This window comes from Catharus ustulatus, chromosome 12, assembly GCF_009819885.2.
Source record: "Catharus ustulatus isolate bCatUst1 chromosome 12, bCatUst1.pri.v2, whole genome shotgun sequence".
Lineage (NCBI taxonomy): Eukaryota > Metazoa > Chordata > Aves > Passeriformes > Turdidae > Catharus > Catharus ustulatus.
The window spans coordinates 19,451,997-19,471,800 of NC_046232.1; the positions used below are offsets into that span (position 1 = coordinate 19,451,997).

A 19,804-nucleotide genomic window follows, 5' to 3' on the forward strand; every position below is an offset into this window, starting at 1 on the left:
TCACATACTACAAATACAGAAAGATTTTTATAGAATTTGACAAAGTTCTCAGTTTTGTGAATTGATTAAACTTCCACATGTTCTAGAAGTGTAATTCTACACAAGAGACACTTGCATTTAAAAGAAGCTACATGGGGTCAGTAAGAACCCATGGCAACAGGAATTCCATCCTAAACTCCACCCTATGGCACATACTTCAGCAGGATTTCTACAAATGTTACCAGCATGACACAGGCAACTACACTTGGAAGCAATTCAGACAAACCCACAAATAAGCATTGATTTGGGTTTTATTTTATTTTATTATGAAGATAGTGCCCAAAGTATGGAATGTGTCCCACAAGGGAAACAGCTGAAAATGTTCAGATGCATGCATGGCACAGACAAACTTTTATCCTCTTTAAAACAGCCAAAGGAAATAGGCTGGATATTACATTAGAAGCCTTTATTTAAATTATCCACAGTAAACTGACTAGTTTACAAATCAGAGAAATTAGAATAAATCCATAAATCCAAACTGATAAAGCATTTCTCATATCTACTTATTTTATACATCATCAAAAGTGAAAGCACCAAACCCCTGAGATTAAAAACAAAATAAATATATATATTTGTATATATATTTATCACTCGAAGTTTACACTATCAGAATTTTCAAACAAGTTCATTGATGGGAACTGCAATAATGAAGGGGATAAAAAACCACAAGAAATACTTAATCCACAAAGTATCCTGAAAGTTAATATTTAAGTTGAAGCAGAAAAAACCCTGATGTGTAATAAAATAGAGAAGTAAATAGTGTATTTGGAATCTGCATTAGAAGATTACATTATCCTAGAAATGTTACATGGTGTTACATATCAATTACAGGTATTGACCATTTCTTGGTGTAAGGATTTTCTCTGCATTTCATAATGTGAAATCCTTTATGTGAGAAAAAAATTAAGTTTATTTATCACAAATAGAAAATAATTACTAGTGCAAAATATTCAATCTGCTTTATCATCTCTCATTACATTACAAATAGGCATTTGAAAAAAATGCAAATCTACTCATTTAATTCTCCTAACTTGATGTGTGTAAGATTAAGAAAGGATTTATAATCTTGCTCTTTTTAATCACTATGGCTAAAGGGTGCAAAGCTAATTAAAACAGCTTTCAGAGACCTTTGCAGGCACTTAAATCACAAATAAAAATCTAGACTTTTTCAGGAATTAGGTAAAGATACATTCATCAGAGGAGAAAAGTGCAGCCATTATATTTAATGTTTGATGAGTAAAGTAAAAAGGAGATTACAGGAAATTTAGAACACAACTGAAATGAGCATTCTGAATTTTGGAAGTTACTTACTTCTCAATGGGGAGGACATGTGGCCCAGAAATGGAGTAACGGTACAGAAAGGTCAGAAACTTCTTGAAAGCATCAAAGAAAGGCCAGTGAGAGAGCAGGCAGATGCATTTATTGGTCTGCACTGTTCTGCACGTGTCCTTTCCCTCTGCAGCAGCTGCTAATCCCAGCTGAGACTTCTGTTTCTCTGTGAGGTTCTCCTCAGGATACAGTTCATAAAACTGAATAGCAGCACCATACACCTGCAGACACATGTGGGTGTGGGGTCAGTAACTCTGCCTCCATCTTCAGAGCAATCCAACAAACCCCAAACACACAGAAAATCAAGTCTGTGCTACTGTTTGAAAAGGTAAATTAATGCATCATTTTTTTTGAAGGAATCCATTCTGGAATATTCTTATGGCTGTGAAAATCCAGACTGTCTATTATTTATTTAAAACATTTAATGTCATATGAGAAAGAGTAATTTACAAAACAATTTATTTGAGAGAAAAATAATGATTTTAAAGAGTATAACTGCACCCAACTGCTCCTCCAACTGCCTTTAAAGCTATTTTAGAAATCCTTTATACACAACTCAAAGCCATATCCCCTGACATCCAATTTACTTTTTAGAACAAGTATGTGCATGCAAGGTCGTTTCCATGCTTGCAATAAAAATAGCATTACTTGCATGTATATGCAGCCCAATTTTAGAGCTCTCCAGTTTCCCAGGCTAACAGGAAAGCAGAGGAGCTCAGGTTTATGATCAACTGAAACTACTGCAAGTCTCTTCAAAGCAGTCTTGGAATCAAGCCCAAAAGAACAGATTCAAACTTATCTACGAAAAAAATCATTATCATCACCCTGAACAGATAAACAACAATTTTTTTTTCAATTAAATTAATAACTTTTTTTAATGTTTTCAAATACCTTTTCTGCAGAAGCTCCAGTTAGTACAAATGTAGAAAAAACTGGGAGAGGGTATTTACTGTTAGATGGCCAACATTCAATTGTTGCACCCATAGGGAGACAAAAAAGAGGCACAGATTCTGGTAATGGGAATGATTCATAATCTTCTTCAGGATATCTGCATATTAAACCTATAAATAGAATGAGCAAAGAGGCAGTTATAGAAAAGCCAGCAGAAACAGGTTTGTAATAGCTAATTCCATAAAATAATTGCCAGAAAATTCATGTATGAGCACCCTAACTTCAGAGGATGAGTGAAGGTGTAAATAATCAGGCACAGTGAATAGTTGCAAGGGGCAGATGCTCCCATGGCCTAAGGAGAAATCACCTGACTAAAGCAATACACTGAAATCCCACTTTCCATTCTAGAAACTATTAATAACTGATTTATCTTTTCCTGTTTTCAGCCTGTGTGCATCTCACCTATTATTATATAATAGTTCACATTCATCACGAGAATGAGCAAAGATTTAAAACACAGCTGTAAAACATGAAGATCTGAAGCAGAGGCTTTTAGCACACAAGTCCTCAGTTACACCAGAGGCTGTAGCAATCCATCCTGTCTGACTGCCAGCCCAGGGGACTCCACACTGAGAACAGATACTGCATGAAAGGATTTAGGATTTCTCTGTTAGACAGCACAATCACTGTGTACTTCTCTAACAAAAAGGGAACTATTAATAAGCAATAAAAAACTTGTAAACAAAAAAGGCAGTGGATCCCCTCATACCAAATTTTGTACAAGCTACCACCAGATGTGGGGCCTTTTAAAATTTTTATTTGTTTACAAATGTACTGTCCACCTTTTAGTACGTCCTGAACTCCTGCTTACATCCCTTTTAGAGGCTGCTCTCTGTAAGTGGATTAAAGCTTGAGTGTGAATCATGTTCATGACTTGTATGCCAAACAAAATCAGGGTTTAAAAAAAACCCAACAACAAATGCAAAGCCAACACGTTTCATCAGTAGCAGCAAATCTAATTCTGTCTTATAAATAAAACAATAAAATAAAGATGATACACGATCCAAAAATACTCTGAGAGCTCAGTGCCAATGATGCTCCAGGCAGTGTACAAGTTTGCAGGATTCTTCAAAATGTTTCTTAAAGACAGTGATCATGAAAGTGCATCAAATACTTTCTGTGGTATTTTCTACACACACACATCCTTAGGAGACAGCTACCAGTAACACAAACAGAGACACCCAGGTTTGTAAAAACCTATCAAAACATAGCTGAGCTTCCCAATTAAACATCAATTTTAAAACAGCATGATCATGATACCCAGTTCTAAGGCCTCTTTTTTGACATGGTTTTAAAAGAATTCTTTAAGAAAGCATTCCCTTTTGGATAATGGCAAGTAGTACATTGAAGATAAAAAAAGCTACACAATAGTTACATACCAGCTTTGTATGATATGGTGTTGGTTTTTGCCACAGACTTTTTATAACATAAATATACTGCTGAGCCCCACTGTAAAATAAAAATTATTGGATTAAGTGATTAATTATAACAAATAGACATAAGAGTATAATTAATAATAATGTTGATAACTTTAAGTATTCAAATTCTCAGTTTCTGGAGATGAGAATAAAGAACAGGGAAAGCCATGGAACAGAAAAGAGCAGCACCCATAGGGGGAACACAGAGCTTTTACAGAAGGGAGAAAGGTGTAACAACTACCATAAGACAGCACTTCCATAAACCAGTCAATATGGGGACTAGCAGAACTGAAAAATCCGTTGGTTAATGCCTACAGCATTTACTTAAAAACAAGCACAAATCAATTCCCATGATCTTTTTTACATGATCCCACTTGCAGAGCAGTCAGCATCCTCCTCAGCACAGACTTCTGAGGACCCTGCAAGAGTCAGCACATGGGGCTGCAGATTGAACCAAGAAACACCTAAATACTCAGCTCTGCAAATCAAAGTGCTGTGAAACCTGTGTATTTTAGCAGGTCAGGCTTTGGAATATATTAAACATTTAAATGTGCTTACAGTCAACAGCTTCCAACATCACTCACATACAACTTGTTTTAAATAAGAAGTTTGAGAAAAACGTTTATAAAATAGCATTGTAGGTAAAGGGAGGAGTTGGAAAACAAAACTGGTTGCTAGATATGGAATTCCCACCACAACAGTAAAAGCAGTGTCAGAAACAGCCACATGTGTAAAACCTCCAGTTACACACACATACACAACAGGACCCATCCTCAGATGCTGGAGTCAGCACTAAAAAAACCCAAACATTTGCTCCAAGGCTTCCAGAAAGACTTTGTTCCAAGTAGGAGGAAAGGAATGCAATCCTCCAACTCTTCCAATATTTATCTTTGGAGACCTCTTATGAACATTTTTCACCAGGTACTCCAAGAGCTGCAGCAAGTACTCCACAAACATCACATCAACGAGTACCAAGTGCTCAAAGCCCAGCTTTTGAACCTCACCATGCTGTTATTCAGATTCTTGTCCACCTTGCAGAAGGTGTGTGGAGGAGTCTCTCCTTTGCTGGGGATGATGATGCAGATGTCAGTGACAGCCAGGGTGTTCTGGCTCATGTTCTCGGAGGCCCTGCGGTAGGTGATGTACACCCGCTGTGACGAGGCGCTGCCGCTGATGTTGGCGAGCCGCCCGTACGGGGTGCTCTGAATGATTTCACAGCCTTGCTTGACTCTTTCTTTCCCATCATATAAAACTCTAGTTAAAAGGGGATGGAGAAAAGTCAGAAGGCACGTTTTTGAAACACTCAGTTTTAATCACAGATCTCACCTCCTCTCTGAGCAAAACATTTTCACCAACAAGTTCAGGTCATGTTATCTCTCACTGTATTCTAACAGAAAAGCTTCATGATGAAACTACTGGTTTTCCTTGTATATAATTGCTTTAAGCATTTTGTTTACTACAAAATAGTGTTATTTTCAGTTCTATTAAAGATTCATTGCCTGATCCTAAGAATGTCATATAACTTATCTCATTCCAATCTGTATTAAATAGGTTAAGCATCTTATCCCAATCCAAACATATACATTAAAAATTATAAATGGCTTTGAAAACTCCAGAATGGGAAGGATTAATCTCATCACTCAAATCCACTCAGCACGCATTTTCCCTTTCATGCTGGGTTACAGTACACTCAAGTCAACAAATACCTTCCTGTTTAGAGTTTTGCCTTGTATTTAAAAAGTATGGCATTTCCTTAAACCTGCCTTATCTGCTCCTTAGCTCAAGAGAACTGTGAAAAACACTTACTGGAAGAGGGAAAGCACTCACCCCAAATCAGTAAGTGGAGGTTTGTCCCTCCCTCGCCGATAACAAAGGTACATCTGCGGTCCCACCAGGCTGCCGTTATTGAGATCTGCAGACAGGCCCGAGGGAGTGACATCTATGCATTTATAGCCCTGGGGAACCTCCTCCCCCAGGGTTTTATTAAGCACTGTCACATCTGTGATGGGCTCTTTGGGTTTGGCCATTTTATGGCAGGCATCGTTGAAGTGGATCTCCTCCTCCAGCGGCTTCGAGATGTCCGTCAGTCCTGCCACAACGAAGTAATCAGCAACACGGGCCCCTTTGTCTTCCATCTTCCATCACAGGCTGTTACAGCTTCTAAGAAAGAAATATAGGTCAGAAATGGTAATTTTTTTAAATTCATAGCCTGAAAATAAATAAAATACTTTCTGCTTGCAATAGAACATTGAGAAATGGGCTAAAAAAGTTTTTCCGAGTCACTCATATGCACTGGAATCTTGCTAGAGTAGCTTCAGGAAGTTTACTGTCATCAAGTTCCAGACTCTTTAAACCAGACAAGCTATTTAAGACTCCCTTTTGTTGAAATAATTTTGTTTGGGTGCAAAATTTTATTGCAACAGAAACTGTTACCACACAGGAGTTTCAAGAGCTTGCTGACATTCTGAAACTGAACAACCAGAATTTAGAACAGTTTGAATGAGTGGCACAAGACTTCAGGTTTTATTCCCATTGCTTTATCTCCCTTTATTTCTTGCTCTAGGTAGCAAGTATTAATCCTTATCAAACATCATGCCATCAGGATTCTTGGATTGGATCAAGATTTTTGTTAAAACATAACAAATTCAGACATTTCTTACAGGTAATTTGGTAAATTATGGTTCAATTTGATAATGTGCATTTAATCAAATTGTTCCAAGCTGCTCTCAGACCCCCAGCACCAGGCCCTGCTCAAGCAGGAAGAATGTCAGGCTCTGCCTGGACACCCCTACCAACCTCATCCACCAGCACAAGGGAGGCAATTCCCTCTTCTTGCTCCTGTCTTGTAGGTCGGTTGTGTTTTGCTGGCTTGAGAAGCTTCTAAAGTTGCAAGGAAATGAGTATAGCTTTTTATTTTATGCTTATTTCTGTTGCTCTAGGAAATGCCAAGAAGAAACCCCAAATTATCTTTTATTTTTCTTTATGGCAAACCAGAGGACTGGCAAGCAATCATCCACATACAGGAGAGTGAGAGTTTGAAAGTAACTTCAGCCTGGGTTTGAAGAGAATGCAGTTACCAAACTGAGCTTGGCTTAACCTACATTCAGTTATTTCAAAAACATCTGGAATATGTTACTCAGCATATATATATGAAAGTAATAACTACAAATTCAAACTCCTCCCTGAGTGATATATTCAAAGACACAAACCCAACCTCTGCATATGCTGCCTATTATCTCTCTGTCCATCTGGCTCCAGCAAACCCAGGCGGGCTGGGAACAAATGCACGCAGAGATGTTTAACAAAATATCCTTAAACTCTGGCACAAGACCAAACAATGACATTTTTTAGCTAACATAACTGAAGTTTAGGTATTTTGTTACATTTACAATTCTCTGTGAAACTACTTTATAGCTATTGTAACATTGAGGTTTTTTTCCTTTTCTCACCAGCATCATTTCACAGAACTACACTGATTGCTGGAGAGATTCACCATGCCTTTTAGGATTAAATGAAACTTCAGCAATCAAAAATTACACAAATGATGGCTGTTAAAACTGCAAGCAAGATTTGTAACTCCAGTGTATTAACAGCAGTTAATCTCCAGTTTAATCAGCCAAGACAGCATTACAAATAAACAGAATGATGTGTGTATATATATATGTATTATATTGAAGAATCATACCTTTACACCATTTAAACCTCACCATCATTCCATATAAAGTTTATACCAAGAGTCTTAAATTCAAACATTCATTTATTCCCAAAAGCACTTTCAAGAAAAACTGGGACAAGCTCTCCTCATTTAGAGGCAGTTAAAATTAGAATCCCCTACATACAAACACCTGCTATCACACAAATTTGCTTCCTAAGGTTATTGCATGTAATACACAAGTCAGCAAGACTTTCATAATTTAATGCAGATTTTACAGAAGAGAGGAGAAATAAAGGCCTGGCTGATGATGCATTATCCCTTCATATTTACCCCATCCCTGCAGTGTCCAAGACCAGGCTGGACAGACTTGGAGCAGCCTGGAAAGTGGAAGGTGTCCCTGCCTATGATAATCTTTAAGGTCCCTTCCAACCCAAACCATTCAGGAACTCTACAAGGGTCTTATGATTTTTGTCTTTTGGCTTACAGCTTAAAAATGGGATAAAAAAGATAAACTTCAGTGGTATTTTAGTCTAAGGCTGACTTAGACTTTACTAGAGCTACTGTTATACTCAAATTTTCAACATGGGGTTACTGGCAGAGCAGATCTGTGCAAACTTTGTTAATGAACCCCAGAAAGAAGGTATAAATTGTGAGCTAACTCAGTGAAAAAAAATCATTCTGTGAAGAGCATTTCACATAAACTGGTGAAGAATTTCTGTACAAGCTCAGATCATGAAGCCATTCCACAGTGACTTCAGTCCCACATCTTACTCAGCAAGTCCTGGTTGTCCCTTGCTGGTGTAAATCTCAGGACAGCACCTGAGATAACCCTGGGATGGGGACATGCATCACTCCAAGCACAGAGATTTCTCCACAGCTGCTGATTCCACAGCAGGATCTCTTCCCTTATCTCCCTGTGTGGCTCTATCAGCTAGAAAGTCCCAGACTTGCCTCCTCTGCAAGGGTTTCAACACAGCCTGGCCATGGGGTCTCCACTCCACCCCTTGGATTGTGCTGAGTGGGAGTTCAGGAATGCTGCTCATGTTCCATCCAGGGAGTAGCAGATTTTTCCCTAAAACTCCTATACTGTAATCTTTTTACCCTCACTCATCTCCCTACAACATCTCACCATACTGCAAGTCATCTTTGAAGGCAAAAAAACCCCCAAACCAAACAAACTTGGAAAACACAGCAGAAAAAGTCACACTGTACAAGAGAGTTGCTCAAGGCAGCTAGTTCCAGATGAAATTCAACATTAGGAGTGCCACACTGAGAAACTTTCACTGCTTCTCCACATTTCTGTAACCTGGGGACAAGAGGTTGCACTTTGAGGGCAATGCCATGGGATCATAACCATCACCTCTTACAGAAGTCCCTGGAAATAATTGCAATATATGTTCTTTGAGCCACCCCATGATAATGATTTTTAATGGATGTCATATAATTAATACAACTATAAATGAAACACCATAAGGATCAGAAAGAATAACAAAGTCATGTAAAAAATATTAAACACACACACTCTAGATAATTACTATATAGATGAGAGCTTTTTGTTATTTCTAAGAATGTAGGAGCAGAGGAAACAAGCAGATAATCTCTCAGATCCACAAACTATTAGCTTGATTACTTTGCTGAAAGACAAAGGGTAAACACAGTTTCACTGTTTATTCAATGTCATTTTCTAACATCCTATTTGTTCATAAACATTTAGGAAATACTAAAAGATTTTTACTGCTTGTCACCACTGTTGCAATTCATTCAGTGTCCAAGTTTTTTGAACAGATCACATTCCTCATTCAAAGACTATAAGAGGAAAGCACACATCAGCTTTTCCCCATCACATGAGCAGAACTGATGTGGATGAGCCACACACTCCATCTGTGCAGCAGGAACAGGCATCATGCTTCACAAAGTACAGTTTACTACGGATGCACTACAACATTTACAAGGAAAAAATACTGATCTGATCCCTACAACCTGCTCCTAGCCACAGGATCTTGCAGGGATAACTCAGGAGTGGTTGCAGACCAGAAGAACTGCTCCAGCCATGCCAGCTTCTTTCCAGGAGCCAACTTTCCCAGACAGCAGTGAGGACCATCTGACTCCAATAAAAGAGTTTCTGCCAGTCCACTTCTGGCAGACAAATACAACAACTGCCTTCTAATCTTTTAATCTGCCTTGTTGTCATTCTCATTCCTTCCTGCATTTTTCTTTGAGAATACTAAATTGCTTATTAATTTGAGTTCCTTATTAGATCCATTTGCTGTCTGAACCAGGTGATATTTCACTTTGTTAGCCTGACTCCAAAGATGTTCCATGTGTAAACAAGCAATGAATCTCTCCTAGAGTAGGCTGGAAACCAGTGCAGGGCAACCTTTTTTTTTAAAGAATTCAAAGCTTGTGATTTATTTTTTAAAATATTAATCATACAATAACATTCCAAGAACTTACTTCCTTTGAAGGAACATGAGGAGCAGAAGAACAGAGACACAAATCAGAGGCTAATTATTAAAAATTGCCAGTAAAGTTCTAACAGCCCCCAGCATCTCATACTTGTATTGCTACATTAGCTGCTGAAGTAACCAACCCACAGAGATGTGTCAGCTGGGCATGCAAGAGCCAAGTGAAGTTAACTGGATCAGTCAGTTCTGCTCTGGCTACTCAGAACCACTTCTCAGACTTCACACCACACAAATCACATGGGAGTTGCACAGTCCCAAGACATGGGAGTAACTGCAGTTACACAAGGAAAAAACTTCACCCCTTCTCTGTACTGCCAAAATTGCCTGGCAAAATTGTCAGACAAGTCTTTCTCCCCTCAGTATTTTCTTCAGAGCAAGCAAACAATCCTGGGTACAAAGCAGAACCCCTCTAATTTCACAGGAATTCCCAAGGCAGAACATGAGCCTTTTGCCCACTCTGCCCAAGTGTTCCCTACCTTTTCATCAGGGCATTGCTTCTACACTTTTCCTCTCTTGCTGTCAGCCAGGCTTTAACACAGACTTCTTGTTAAAGTTTCATTCCCTACAGAAACAGTAAAAATAAGAATCAAACAATGAACACATTTGTCGAAACTTTGTTCACACTTCACTGCACCAGTCGCATGAAATGAACGCTGTGGGTTGCTGTAGGATGCATTGCTAAGGTAAGGTTACATATCACTTCACTACAAAAGTAAATGAAACCAACTTTTAAGCTAAGAAACAAAATATCAAGTTTTATGCTGCATTGATATTTTAAAAATGCAAACAACACTTAATGCTTTAAACCAAATAAATCAAAGAAGAGACAAGCCAGCCACTTCAAACTACTTCACCTCTTCCATTATTTTGTGACCTTGTGTCCATTCCTAGGTGTTAGCCAGCTATCAAAGTCCTCTCTCAGCCCAAGAACCTTTCAGAATCTACTTCAAACCATTTTTCTTTGCAAGATTTGGATATGTAAGCAGAACCTTCTTACTCCACAATCAGCATCTTTCACCGAGTCACCCCAACTCCTCCTGCAGTGGGTGACACAGGAGTCTTCTTGCCCTTTACTGCCACAGTTCATCATTTTCCTTCAGATGTGGTGAACACCAGCATTGACCACTTTTAAACACTGGTATCAGCACAGCTTGAGCTGCTGTTTTACACAGAGGAACTTGCAAGCCCAGGAGCCCGTGCTACACTGAGCATTTTGAAGCAGTTTTGTACCACGGGACTGAGGATAGCACCTCACTGCAGACACTGAGGCTCCGGGCTCCCAGAAGAGCTCATTAGCATCAGCAAGGCTGTATCAGAAGTGAACTTGGTTTAAAGGAAGCTTCCATTCCCCAAAACTTGTAGAACACTCTCAGAAGATTACTGTGAGAAAACTGCAGCAAACAAAGTGTAACATAAGAGAGGCTGGGAAGAAACATCTCAGGAGGGTTGATGCAAACCATGAAAGATTTGCTTCCATTCCTGAAGTGGAAAAATCTGGGGAATTAGAGTACCAGAACTGTATTTTTGGGATCCCAAAGTTCAAGGTTCTGTTCATAACCCCAATCTACAAGGTCATTTTTTGGAGAGCTCACAGGAGCAATCAGCACTGTTAGTTCATTACTCTGACAGCCCAGAATCCAGCCCCAGAGATCTCTGAAACCCACACAGCACCATGGACCTGCACCACTTACAGCCAGTTGACAGTATCTGACTTTGAACATTTTCACACAAGACTACAAAGAGAATGCAGCAGCAGCACAACATCATTTTCTCCAACCTACACGATATCAATCTTCCAGGAACCCCTGAAATTATAAATTTTGGGATCACCTGCAGACCTCAAGCACAGCTGAAAGAAGTCTAAGAACTAGACAGCATGAACACATGATTAATTCCCCATGGACAGTTTGAAAAACTTCAACTCTCTGGAAAACCAGTGAGGAGGCTTAAATGAAAGCAAAAAATACAGATTTAGGCATTGCAAGGAACACAGCCAGAACTGCTGCCAGTGTACTAGCAGCTCTATTTTGTATTACTTGCACAACTTATTTACAACTAGTTTCTTGTCCTCTATGTATCAAGTAAAGGATCTACTTCAAGAAACAAGAATGCAAAGGGCTTACATCATTACCCAAATATAAACAGAACTTCTCACGGTATTTTCAGTTTTAGTAGGACATCGCTTGCACTCCTTCCCATTTCCTACTACAGCTACACAAACAACAGCAACAGAGAAAACAGGGCTAAAGTGATAAATGGCATTACTTTCCAGACCCTACTGCACACATCTGCGCTCAGTGATGTTAGACAACACAATAATTCACAAGGACTCACCAGCCTCCACTAAGCTCCCTTTGACGCTGCATCAATTTTTATTAAAAAAGAAGAAAATCAACAATAACCCAAGAGAAAACCTGAGATTTTTCTGCCTTGCATCACTGGACTGGAAATGCCACCAAGCATTTTGCAGGCCCAGTCACAATCATCTGTACCAAGTCATGGTTTACATGTGTGATACAAACAGCTGAGGAGATAATCAAGAGAGCTCAGAAAACTTGGCAATGAAGGATCTGTAAGAGGTGCTGGGAAACAGGAAAGTGCTGCAGAAAAACACAGGGACAAAACAAGACAGTGAATTTGGGAGAAGAAAACAGGAGTGTAGCCAAGAATTGAGGGACAAGCAGACTTGTTCAGCAATGATGAGGAAGAAAGATGAGGCCAAAATTCAGAGGCTAATCTGGATCCAGCAGGAGGAAAAGAGCAAAGCGAGCAGGAACTGGTCATCACAGCATCAAAGCTTACAGGAGGAAGCAGAATAAGTGGCAGAGAGAAGGCAGGAAGGAATAAACTTCACCCTGAGGGTGAGATCAGGCATATCCCACATTTTCCACACATTTCTCCCTCACTCACCAAGTGCTCTATTTGTTTCTTTTTTCAGTGTTTTTTGTAGTTTCAATAAAATCAAAGCATTTACTAAGAGCGTCTAACAAAGCCCAGGCTGCTCTGCTGATCATTCCCATTGTGCCACAGCAAAATCCCATAAAATTCAACCCTGCCTACAAAAATTCAGGAAAGGGATGTTCAAGTATCCCACAAGACTCATGACAGAGACAAATCTCTGGGCCAGTTTGAAAACTCCCACTTTTCCTTCTAGATTACAGTATTTATGGCCAAAAGGCACCACCAAGGAATGGAAAGGATTTCTGAAATACAACTGTGTTTGTAGGGAGGGATGCAGGAAACAAATTGTAGCAAATCAGGGGGAGGAAAGCCAAAATAAGCACTAGAAAATGTAAATATTACTTCATCCAAAACACAGTTCAGAAGGGCAGCTTGTCCATGTTTTTACTGTACAACTATTTACTATACAACAACATTTTAAAAGAAGTCCCCCAAACTGAATGTTCTATTTTTCTTGGCACAGTAGATAAAGGGAAATGAAAACAGAAAATCTTCCAATACTGAGCTTCAAACCCTTCAAAATCTGTCACTGAAAACGTCAAAGTGCACCAACCCAGAGTGACAGAAGTGACCTGCTTTCACCCTGCCACATTTAGACTCAGATGCCAACCTCAGTTTTGTTTTGAAACCATCCTCTACCCAAATTAAATTTTGAATTCATGGTGTGATAGAAGAAAGGATAGGTGGGGATTCTTCTAACACTTTTTGCTACATTTAAAAACACATTTTGAGACTTAGAACATTTTATATGATTTTTTTCCCTTCAGCCAGTAAAAATGTTCCATAACATGAGAAAATGGGACCCAACCACACTGCAAATTATAGAGAGGGACCAGCCATGCACAGACTGCATCTGCAGGGCTGGAACTGCTGCCTGCAGACCATCCACACCCCACTGGGAGGGTTTAATGCAGGGCTAACACTCACTAATACCTCCCTCATTCACCAAATCTCTACATCACTCACCAAAACATTCAACATCTACTCCACAGAAAAATAAGTGTGCAAGTACCACTACCAGCTCAGCTACAAATACATCAATCAACTACCAAGTATTGCTGGGATAGTTTCCCAGCCATCAAAGCAACAGAAAACCACATCAGGTTCTCCTGAAAATCACCATAAATTAGCTGAAAAGCAATGCTATGCCAAGGTAGCTCTGCTGATCCTGAAGAGTTAGGAATTTTGAGAATAATTCCTTACAGCCACAGGTTTCTTCTGAAGCTCAAGTCAAAACCAAAACTCAAGAGTCCAGCCCACAAAACCCTTCTCTGTGTTTGCATAAAGCTTGCACACAAGGTGGGGGCTTTCTCTTGGGATTTTTTTTATTTACATACATGTACTTAATACATCACACTTACTGCCTGCTCACTTTCATTTCAGATGGCCAAACTGAAATAATTTTATTAATTAGCATTAATGATTTTCCTGACCCAGATTTTTAAAAGTGAAGATTTAGAGTAAATATTAAACACAGAGGATATAACTGGCTAACTTACTTCTGACACATTCCTTATCTTCTCATCCCATTTTTAGACCACAGTTCCTCCTCCTTTCCCTCTCCTCCCATTATTACTTAGTTCACTCTATTTCAGCCTCTACAGCAACCATTATCTAAAATATCCATTAGACACCTATACATTTTTCATATATATATTAGATAAAGCAATATATCTTACATCTAATATATGGAAAAGGTAAAAATACACCATTTAAAATAGTCAGGCCAGCCAACACTTTCTGAAGTCTTTCATTTCCACTTCTCAATTTCCTCCTGGTACTGTTTCTGAGCTCTTTAGGGAACTACCAGTGACTAGTTCTGCATCACAGACTGCTACTGAAATGAGTGTTATAGATCAAACAAACCTCTGGGCATCACTGCCCCACACAGCCTTCCCTGCACGGTTTAATTTTGACTCTGGAGTCTGTGGGAGCACTTAATAAGCATCAGCAGCTTATTTCCAGAGCAGCCACAGACCAAACTTCCAGAGCAGGTACAGACTAAACCTGAACTGAAGGACAGCAGAAAACATCCAAGGACTATCATGCCATTTAGCAAAGAACCTCATTCACTTCAAGTAATTAATTGATCAGTACCAGTGTTAGAAACAGCTGATTTTTCACAGCAGCAAAACAGCGGTGATGCATTCACAGCATTCAAATATTTATTCATCCCCTACCTGTTGGCTGTCCCTCAATTCAGATGAGGCATAGCTGCCTTGAGCTTCCACAGGATCTGCTGCTCTTAGTACGGCTAAAAAATTACAGCAGGATTGGTGTGTGCAGCAGCAGACATGATTTACATAAGAGCTGACATTTAAGTGAAGAGACCAAGGGACTTTTCTGTGCTCTTGTCACCACCCAGTGAAGCCACAGCAGAAGGACAAGGGACAGGTAACCTCAGCCCACCACATCACACCTGCACCTTGCATCAGGGCAAGCTCAGTCTAACTTCCTTCAAAGGTCTTACATTTTTACAGGTTTGGTTTTGGAGGGGAATTGCAGAGTGGGGAAGGAATAGCCTGATTTGGATTTGGGGCTTTTTATGAGTCAGTTTGACAAAAGTTTGACATTTGAACACATCCCAGAGAAGCTTGACTAAAATACTGTAACAGGCAAGATAAACATACTGGAAATACACCAATCACCATAAACTGCATGATGCTTTGTTAAGGCACTTGTAAAGAATATATTTTGGTGTCTTCTTTTTATTTTTGGTTCTTTCATTATGTGTATTAGTATTAATCATTCTTTCATTATTAGTCTTATTATGCAGCTCTTTCCAGGAAACTTCAGAAAAAATACCTTGGTTTTACAGCCACACATGTATCAAAACCTTTACTGCTGTAACCCTGTGACACAGCAACATGGCTGAAATTACCAATAACCCAAACATACATTTGAACAACATTACAAGGCTCTACTGACCTTTTATTTCTTAATCCAACATAAACTGGGCAACATGTGGCCTCCAAATTTCTGGTCATGCCAACACCATACTTAAAAACTCAGGTCAAAGATGATTAAAGGACAAAAATCAGAAAGGAGGCTTCCAGCAAGTCTTTATTTCAGGAGATAAATTTAAGATTGAGAAAGCTTTTGCCTAAGTACCTATTGTACTATTCCCATTCCAACCTGCCTGTGTTTGGCCAGGAAGCACAAATGTTTCTGCAGCCACTGTTATAAAAAGCATTTCAGCCTACTATGACTTGCAAAACTAACAGCAACTCAGCTGCTAGGGAGCATGATGGAAATAAAAAAGGATGTTGAATATTTAAGTGACGCTGCAAATTTCTTGTTCCCGTGTTAAAACCTCAAGGTTACCAAACCCCTTTATCACTCAGCTTGGCCTAGGAATTGCCTTCCTCTCTGAGGAGTCACAAGACAGTTTTCTCCAGCTATCACACACTACAGCAGGAATTAACCTAGAAATTAGTAAACCCTCAATGCAAAATCCTGCAGATTAAAAACTGACAGACTGGCTTCTGGCAGTGGTGGTGCCCACAATTCTCCTTCAGGAGTCACACAGAACAGCTGAGTTAGTTACAGCCTCACTCCTTTAGGGACCAGCTGGCTTCACTCTCTACCTTTCCACTTTCCCTTTCAAGCACATATTTGAAATAGAAGCAGGTTATTGACATTGTTTCTAAGGCTTGACCTGCATCAGCTCCGTTCACCTAGAGTGTGTGCCAGGCTATGTCAATATTTGTGCTTTTTCTAACTAATAATTAACTCTGGCTATATTAACTAGATAACTACTAATATTGCCATTAACACATATAGTAATTCCATTAGGCACCATACTGGGGTTATGTTATGTAGAACAAGCTGCTCACCAGAAACCTGCAACCATATGGCTACAAAATTATGAATACTCAGAGGAATGAAAATCTCAAATACTGGTAAAGGATTTTTAAGTAAGTCACTGTTTAAAGAAAATAGTCCTGGTGCTTTTTGTCTTACTGCATGCAGAAGCAGATCTTCTATTTTGTGCTGTTTTCTAATAAATTCACTTTTTAGAAGAGGCCATTGAGTAAAGCCTGTTCCAAAGGAGCAGAAGCCACTCAAACTTGAGGAAAACACTCACCCAGCTGGAGCCCAACATTTCCAGAAGTAAAACATGTACATCACAGAAGCTCTTAAGGCTGCAGAGAAGCTTAATATTTTTGTTCTGTTTTTAAGGCCCCATGCAATTTTCCCCTTCCTCCAGCTAACCACAGAAACTCTAATGCCCTATTTTGATAATTAAACTATTTCAATGCTAAGTCATGATAGCCCCTAAAAACCAGCTCCCTTTACCAGAGTTCCACTTTAATGTTCACTTTAAATAAACTTAGACTCCTCAATACTTTAAAAGCAAGATGAAGTTTCTCCAGTACTCTAAATACATGACTTTAAAAAAAATAAAAGATGAGAAAAGCAAGAGACTCTTACAAAGTAAGACCTGCATTCTAGACAAACCAGAAATAATCCATTTACTCCCCCTCGACCTTCCTTGGCTAGACTAACTCAATTAGTTTCCCTAAACCACCAGGCACTTGCCAAGATAACATATTTGTGCTTAATCATTCAAAAAGTGAAATATTATGTACTGTAATGTAACACTTTTTACGGAAACCTCCAGTTGAGCAACAGTTCCAGAAAAAATTGTGAAATGAAGTAAAAAGCTGTCCAGAACACTACACTTCCACTCAATTAATTCAAAAAAATGAAGTTTCAGAACTAGGCAGAAAGTCAAGACCTCATTTTTAGCAAAGAAGCGGCACATTTTTAAACGCAGCCTGTTTGAAATAACTTCGGAATACCAACCATCACTGAGAAGTTATTGAATACCATCATCCCCTGGCCAGCAACTTGTGCTACACGCAGACCTCATGACAGAACGACGATAAAAATGCCAGGGCTAATTTCTACCAGCGCGTCCAGAGCGTCGCAATAATCCAGGTGCAGGGTAACCCAGGCTGCCGAAGGGAAAGCCGGGACAGAAACACCAGAAACACGCACCGTGGGGCTGAGCAGCAGCGGGCAATTCCGGCTGACGCAGCGGAGCTGCGCGGAAAACCCGCACATGGGCTTGGGGACACGCACACACACACACGCGGATCGGGGGAACGAGCACACGCGGGGCCTGGGCAAAGCACAGACGGGAATCCAGGGAGCGCACATAGAGGAATTTGGGGGATGCACACACAGGGGTTTGGGGAGCGCACACACCGCGATTTGGGGAGCGCACACACAGGGATTTGGGGAGCGCACACACCGCGATTCGGGGAGCGCACACACCCCGGCCCGCCGGCGTGCAGCCCGTACAACATGGCAGGTCGGCCCCGCCGCCCGCGGAGCCCCTCGGGCCCGGCCGGGGCTGGCGGGAGCCTCGAGCCGGCGGGGACAAGGAGAAAGGAGAAAGTTTTCCCCCTCCCACCGCGGCCCAGCGGAAAGTTACCGCCGCCCCCGCGCCGCCTCAGCCCCCGGCCCGCCAGCGCCGGCCTCCCCGCCCCCGCTGACAGCCCCGCGCCCCTTCCCCGCCGGCCCCGGAACGCGGCAGCGCCCGACCCGCGGCACCGCCTCGGAGAAACCCCCGGCCCGCGCCCCGCGGCGGTGACAGCCCCGCCGCCCTCACCTCAGGCAGGGGCCGCGCTCCCCGAGCGAGGAGCGGGCGGTGAAGGGGTTCGGGGAGGGGGGGCAGCGCGCTCGGTGCCCGCGCCCTTATCTCATCCCAGCGGAGCCCGGCTCGCCCCCGCCGCCTCCCGCCGTGTGGGCGGCTCAGGCGGGATCCCCCCTCCCCTCCGCCGCCATCTTGGCTGTCACGGGGCGGGGGAGGCGGGCGGCGACCCGTGATCGCGGCGGGGCGGGCGCGGGACGGAGCCCGCCGGGTCCCGCGGCTCCTGAGGGGGAGGCGGCCGTGCCCCGCCGCCCCCCGGGTCCCTTCTGAGCGCACCGCGGCCCCGCCGCTCCCGCCTTCCCCCTCACGGAGCGCGGCCCCTCCGCTCCCGCCTTCCCCCTCACGGAGCGCGGCGCCGGCGGCTCCGAGCCGTGAAGGGGGAGCGGGGTGCCTTAAGCGAAAGCGCCTAAAACGCAGCGTGCAGAGCATGGGCTCGACTCTGCCTCCCCCCCACCTCAGCCTTTTAACCCAGACAGCATCTTTAGTTTAAACAGAAATGAATCTCCGGCCCAAATAGGCCGGGGTTTGGCTCACCTGCAGCGCCCGTCGCCTGGACCCGGAGGAGGTGCCGGCTGTCTGGAAAACAAGGGATGAGAAAACCGAGGGATTTTCTGCAGGCTTGATGTAACCCGCAGCAGGCTGTTGCATCAAAGACTAGAAAAAGAACCCGAGACAAAAATAATCTTTTAAGAGCGTGCGGCTAAGATTAGTGCAGCGTGTCAAGATGTTGCTGAGCGCAACAGAACGAGTCCTGTACCCACACAGAAATAAATACTACTGTTCTGGCACCTTGTCCACTGCAACCCCGAGTTTCCAAATTTTATACCAAAGTGCTGTTTAGGGGTAGGTTCCAACCATACAATTTTGAATTTGAATTCAGGCTTACCTCAGTTTTTGTCTTGAGAGTTTAGATGTGGCTCGTTATGAAAGACATAAAATTCATATGAAGTTCTGAATTTGTAAGTACTGTGAATTTATCAAATTACTCTGTTCAGACCTACTCGCTTGATTTACTTCATCTCTCTGAAAATCTGACCAAATAGGAGAATATAAAAGCAAAAAACTATGAAATAACAGTTTTCCCCTACACGCTTTTATTAAATTATTAATAGCAGAAATGCTGCTCCTCATACCCCACCCTTGTAGGAAATGTGGTGGCTGACACAAATCGGTGTGTACCTGGGCAGGAGCACCCATGTGCAAGCCTGCACATGCAGGAACAGCTCTGTGCTGCCAGGGTTGGTATTTGGGAGCTGAGTCTGTCTTGTTTTGTTTTTTCTCAACAGGCAGCAAACCGAGTAAGGAATGTGTCAGGGATTTAGAG

General features: G+C 41.5%; 1 protein-coding gene across 3 annotated transcripts in view; it reads right to left on the reverse strand.

Moving 5' to 3' along the window:
• The window catches only part of DENND4A (DENN domain containing 4A), a 47,389-nt gene extending 28,764 nt beyond the window's left edge, over window positions 1-18,625 (reverse strand). For 2 of the 3 annotated variants that reach the window (XM_033070663.1, XM_033070661.1), the window contains exons 1-7: window positions 18,439-18,625; window positions 10,334-10,419; window positions 5,565-5,897; window positions 4,742-4,991; window positions 3,699-3,768; window positions 2,260-2,429; window positions 1,351-1,589 (exon numbers count right to left, since the gene is read on the reverse strand). In XM_033070663.1, the coding sequence (XP_032926554.1) occupies window positions 1,351-1,589; window positions 2,260-2,429; window positions 3,699-3,768; window positions 4,742-4,991; window positions 5,565-5,872 (1,037 nt within the window). In that variant the 5' untranslated portion in view covers window positions 5,873-5,897; window positions 10,334-10,419; window positions 18,439-18,625. The remainder of the gene's footprint in view (window positions 1-1,350; window positions 1,590-2,259; window positions 2,430-3,698; window positions 3,769-4,741; window positions 4,992-5,564; window positions 5,898-10,333; window positions 10,420-18,438) is intronic. The other variant, XM_033070662.1, reaches the window with a different exon arrangement.
• Window positions 18,626-19,804: the final 1,179 nt, after the last annotated feature.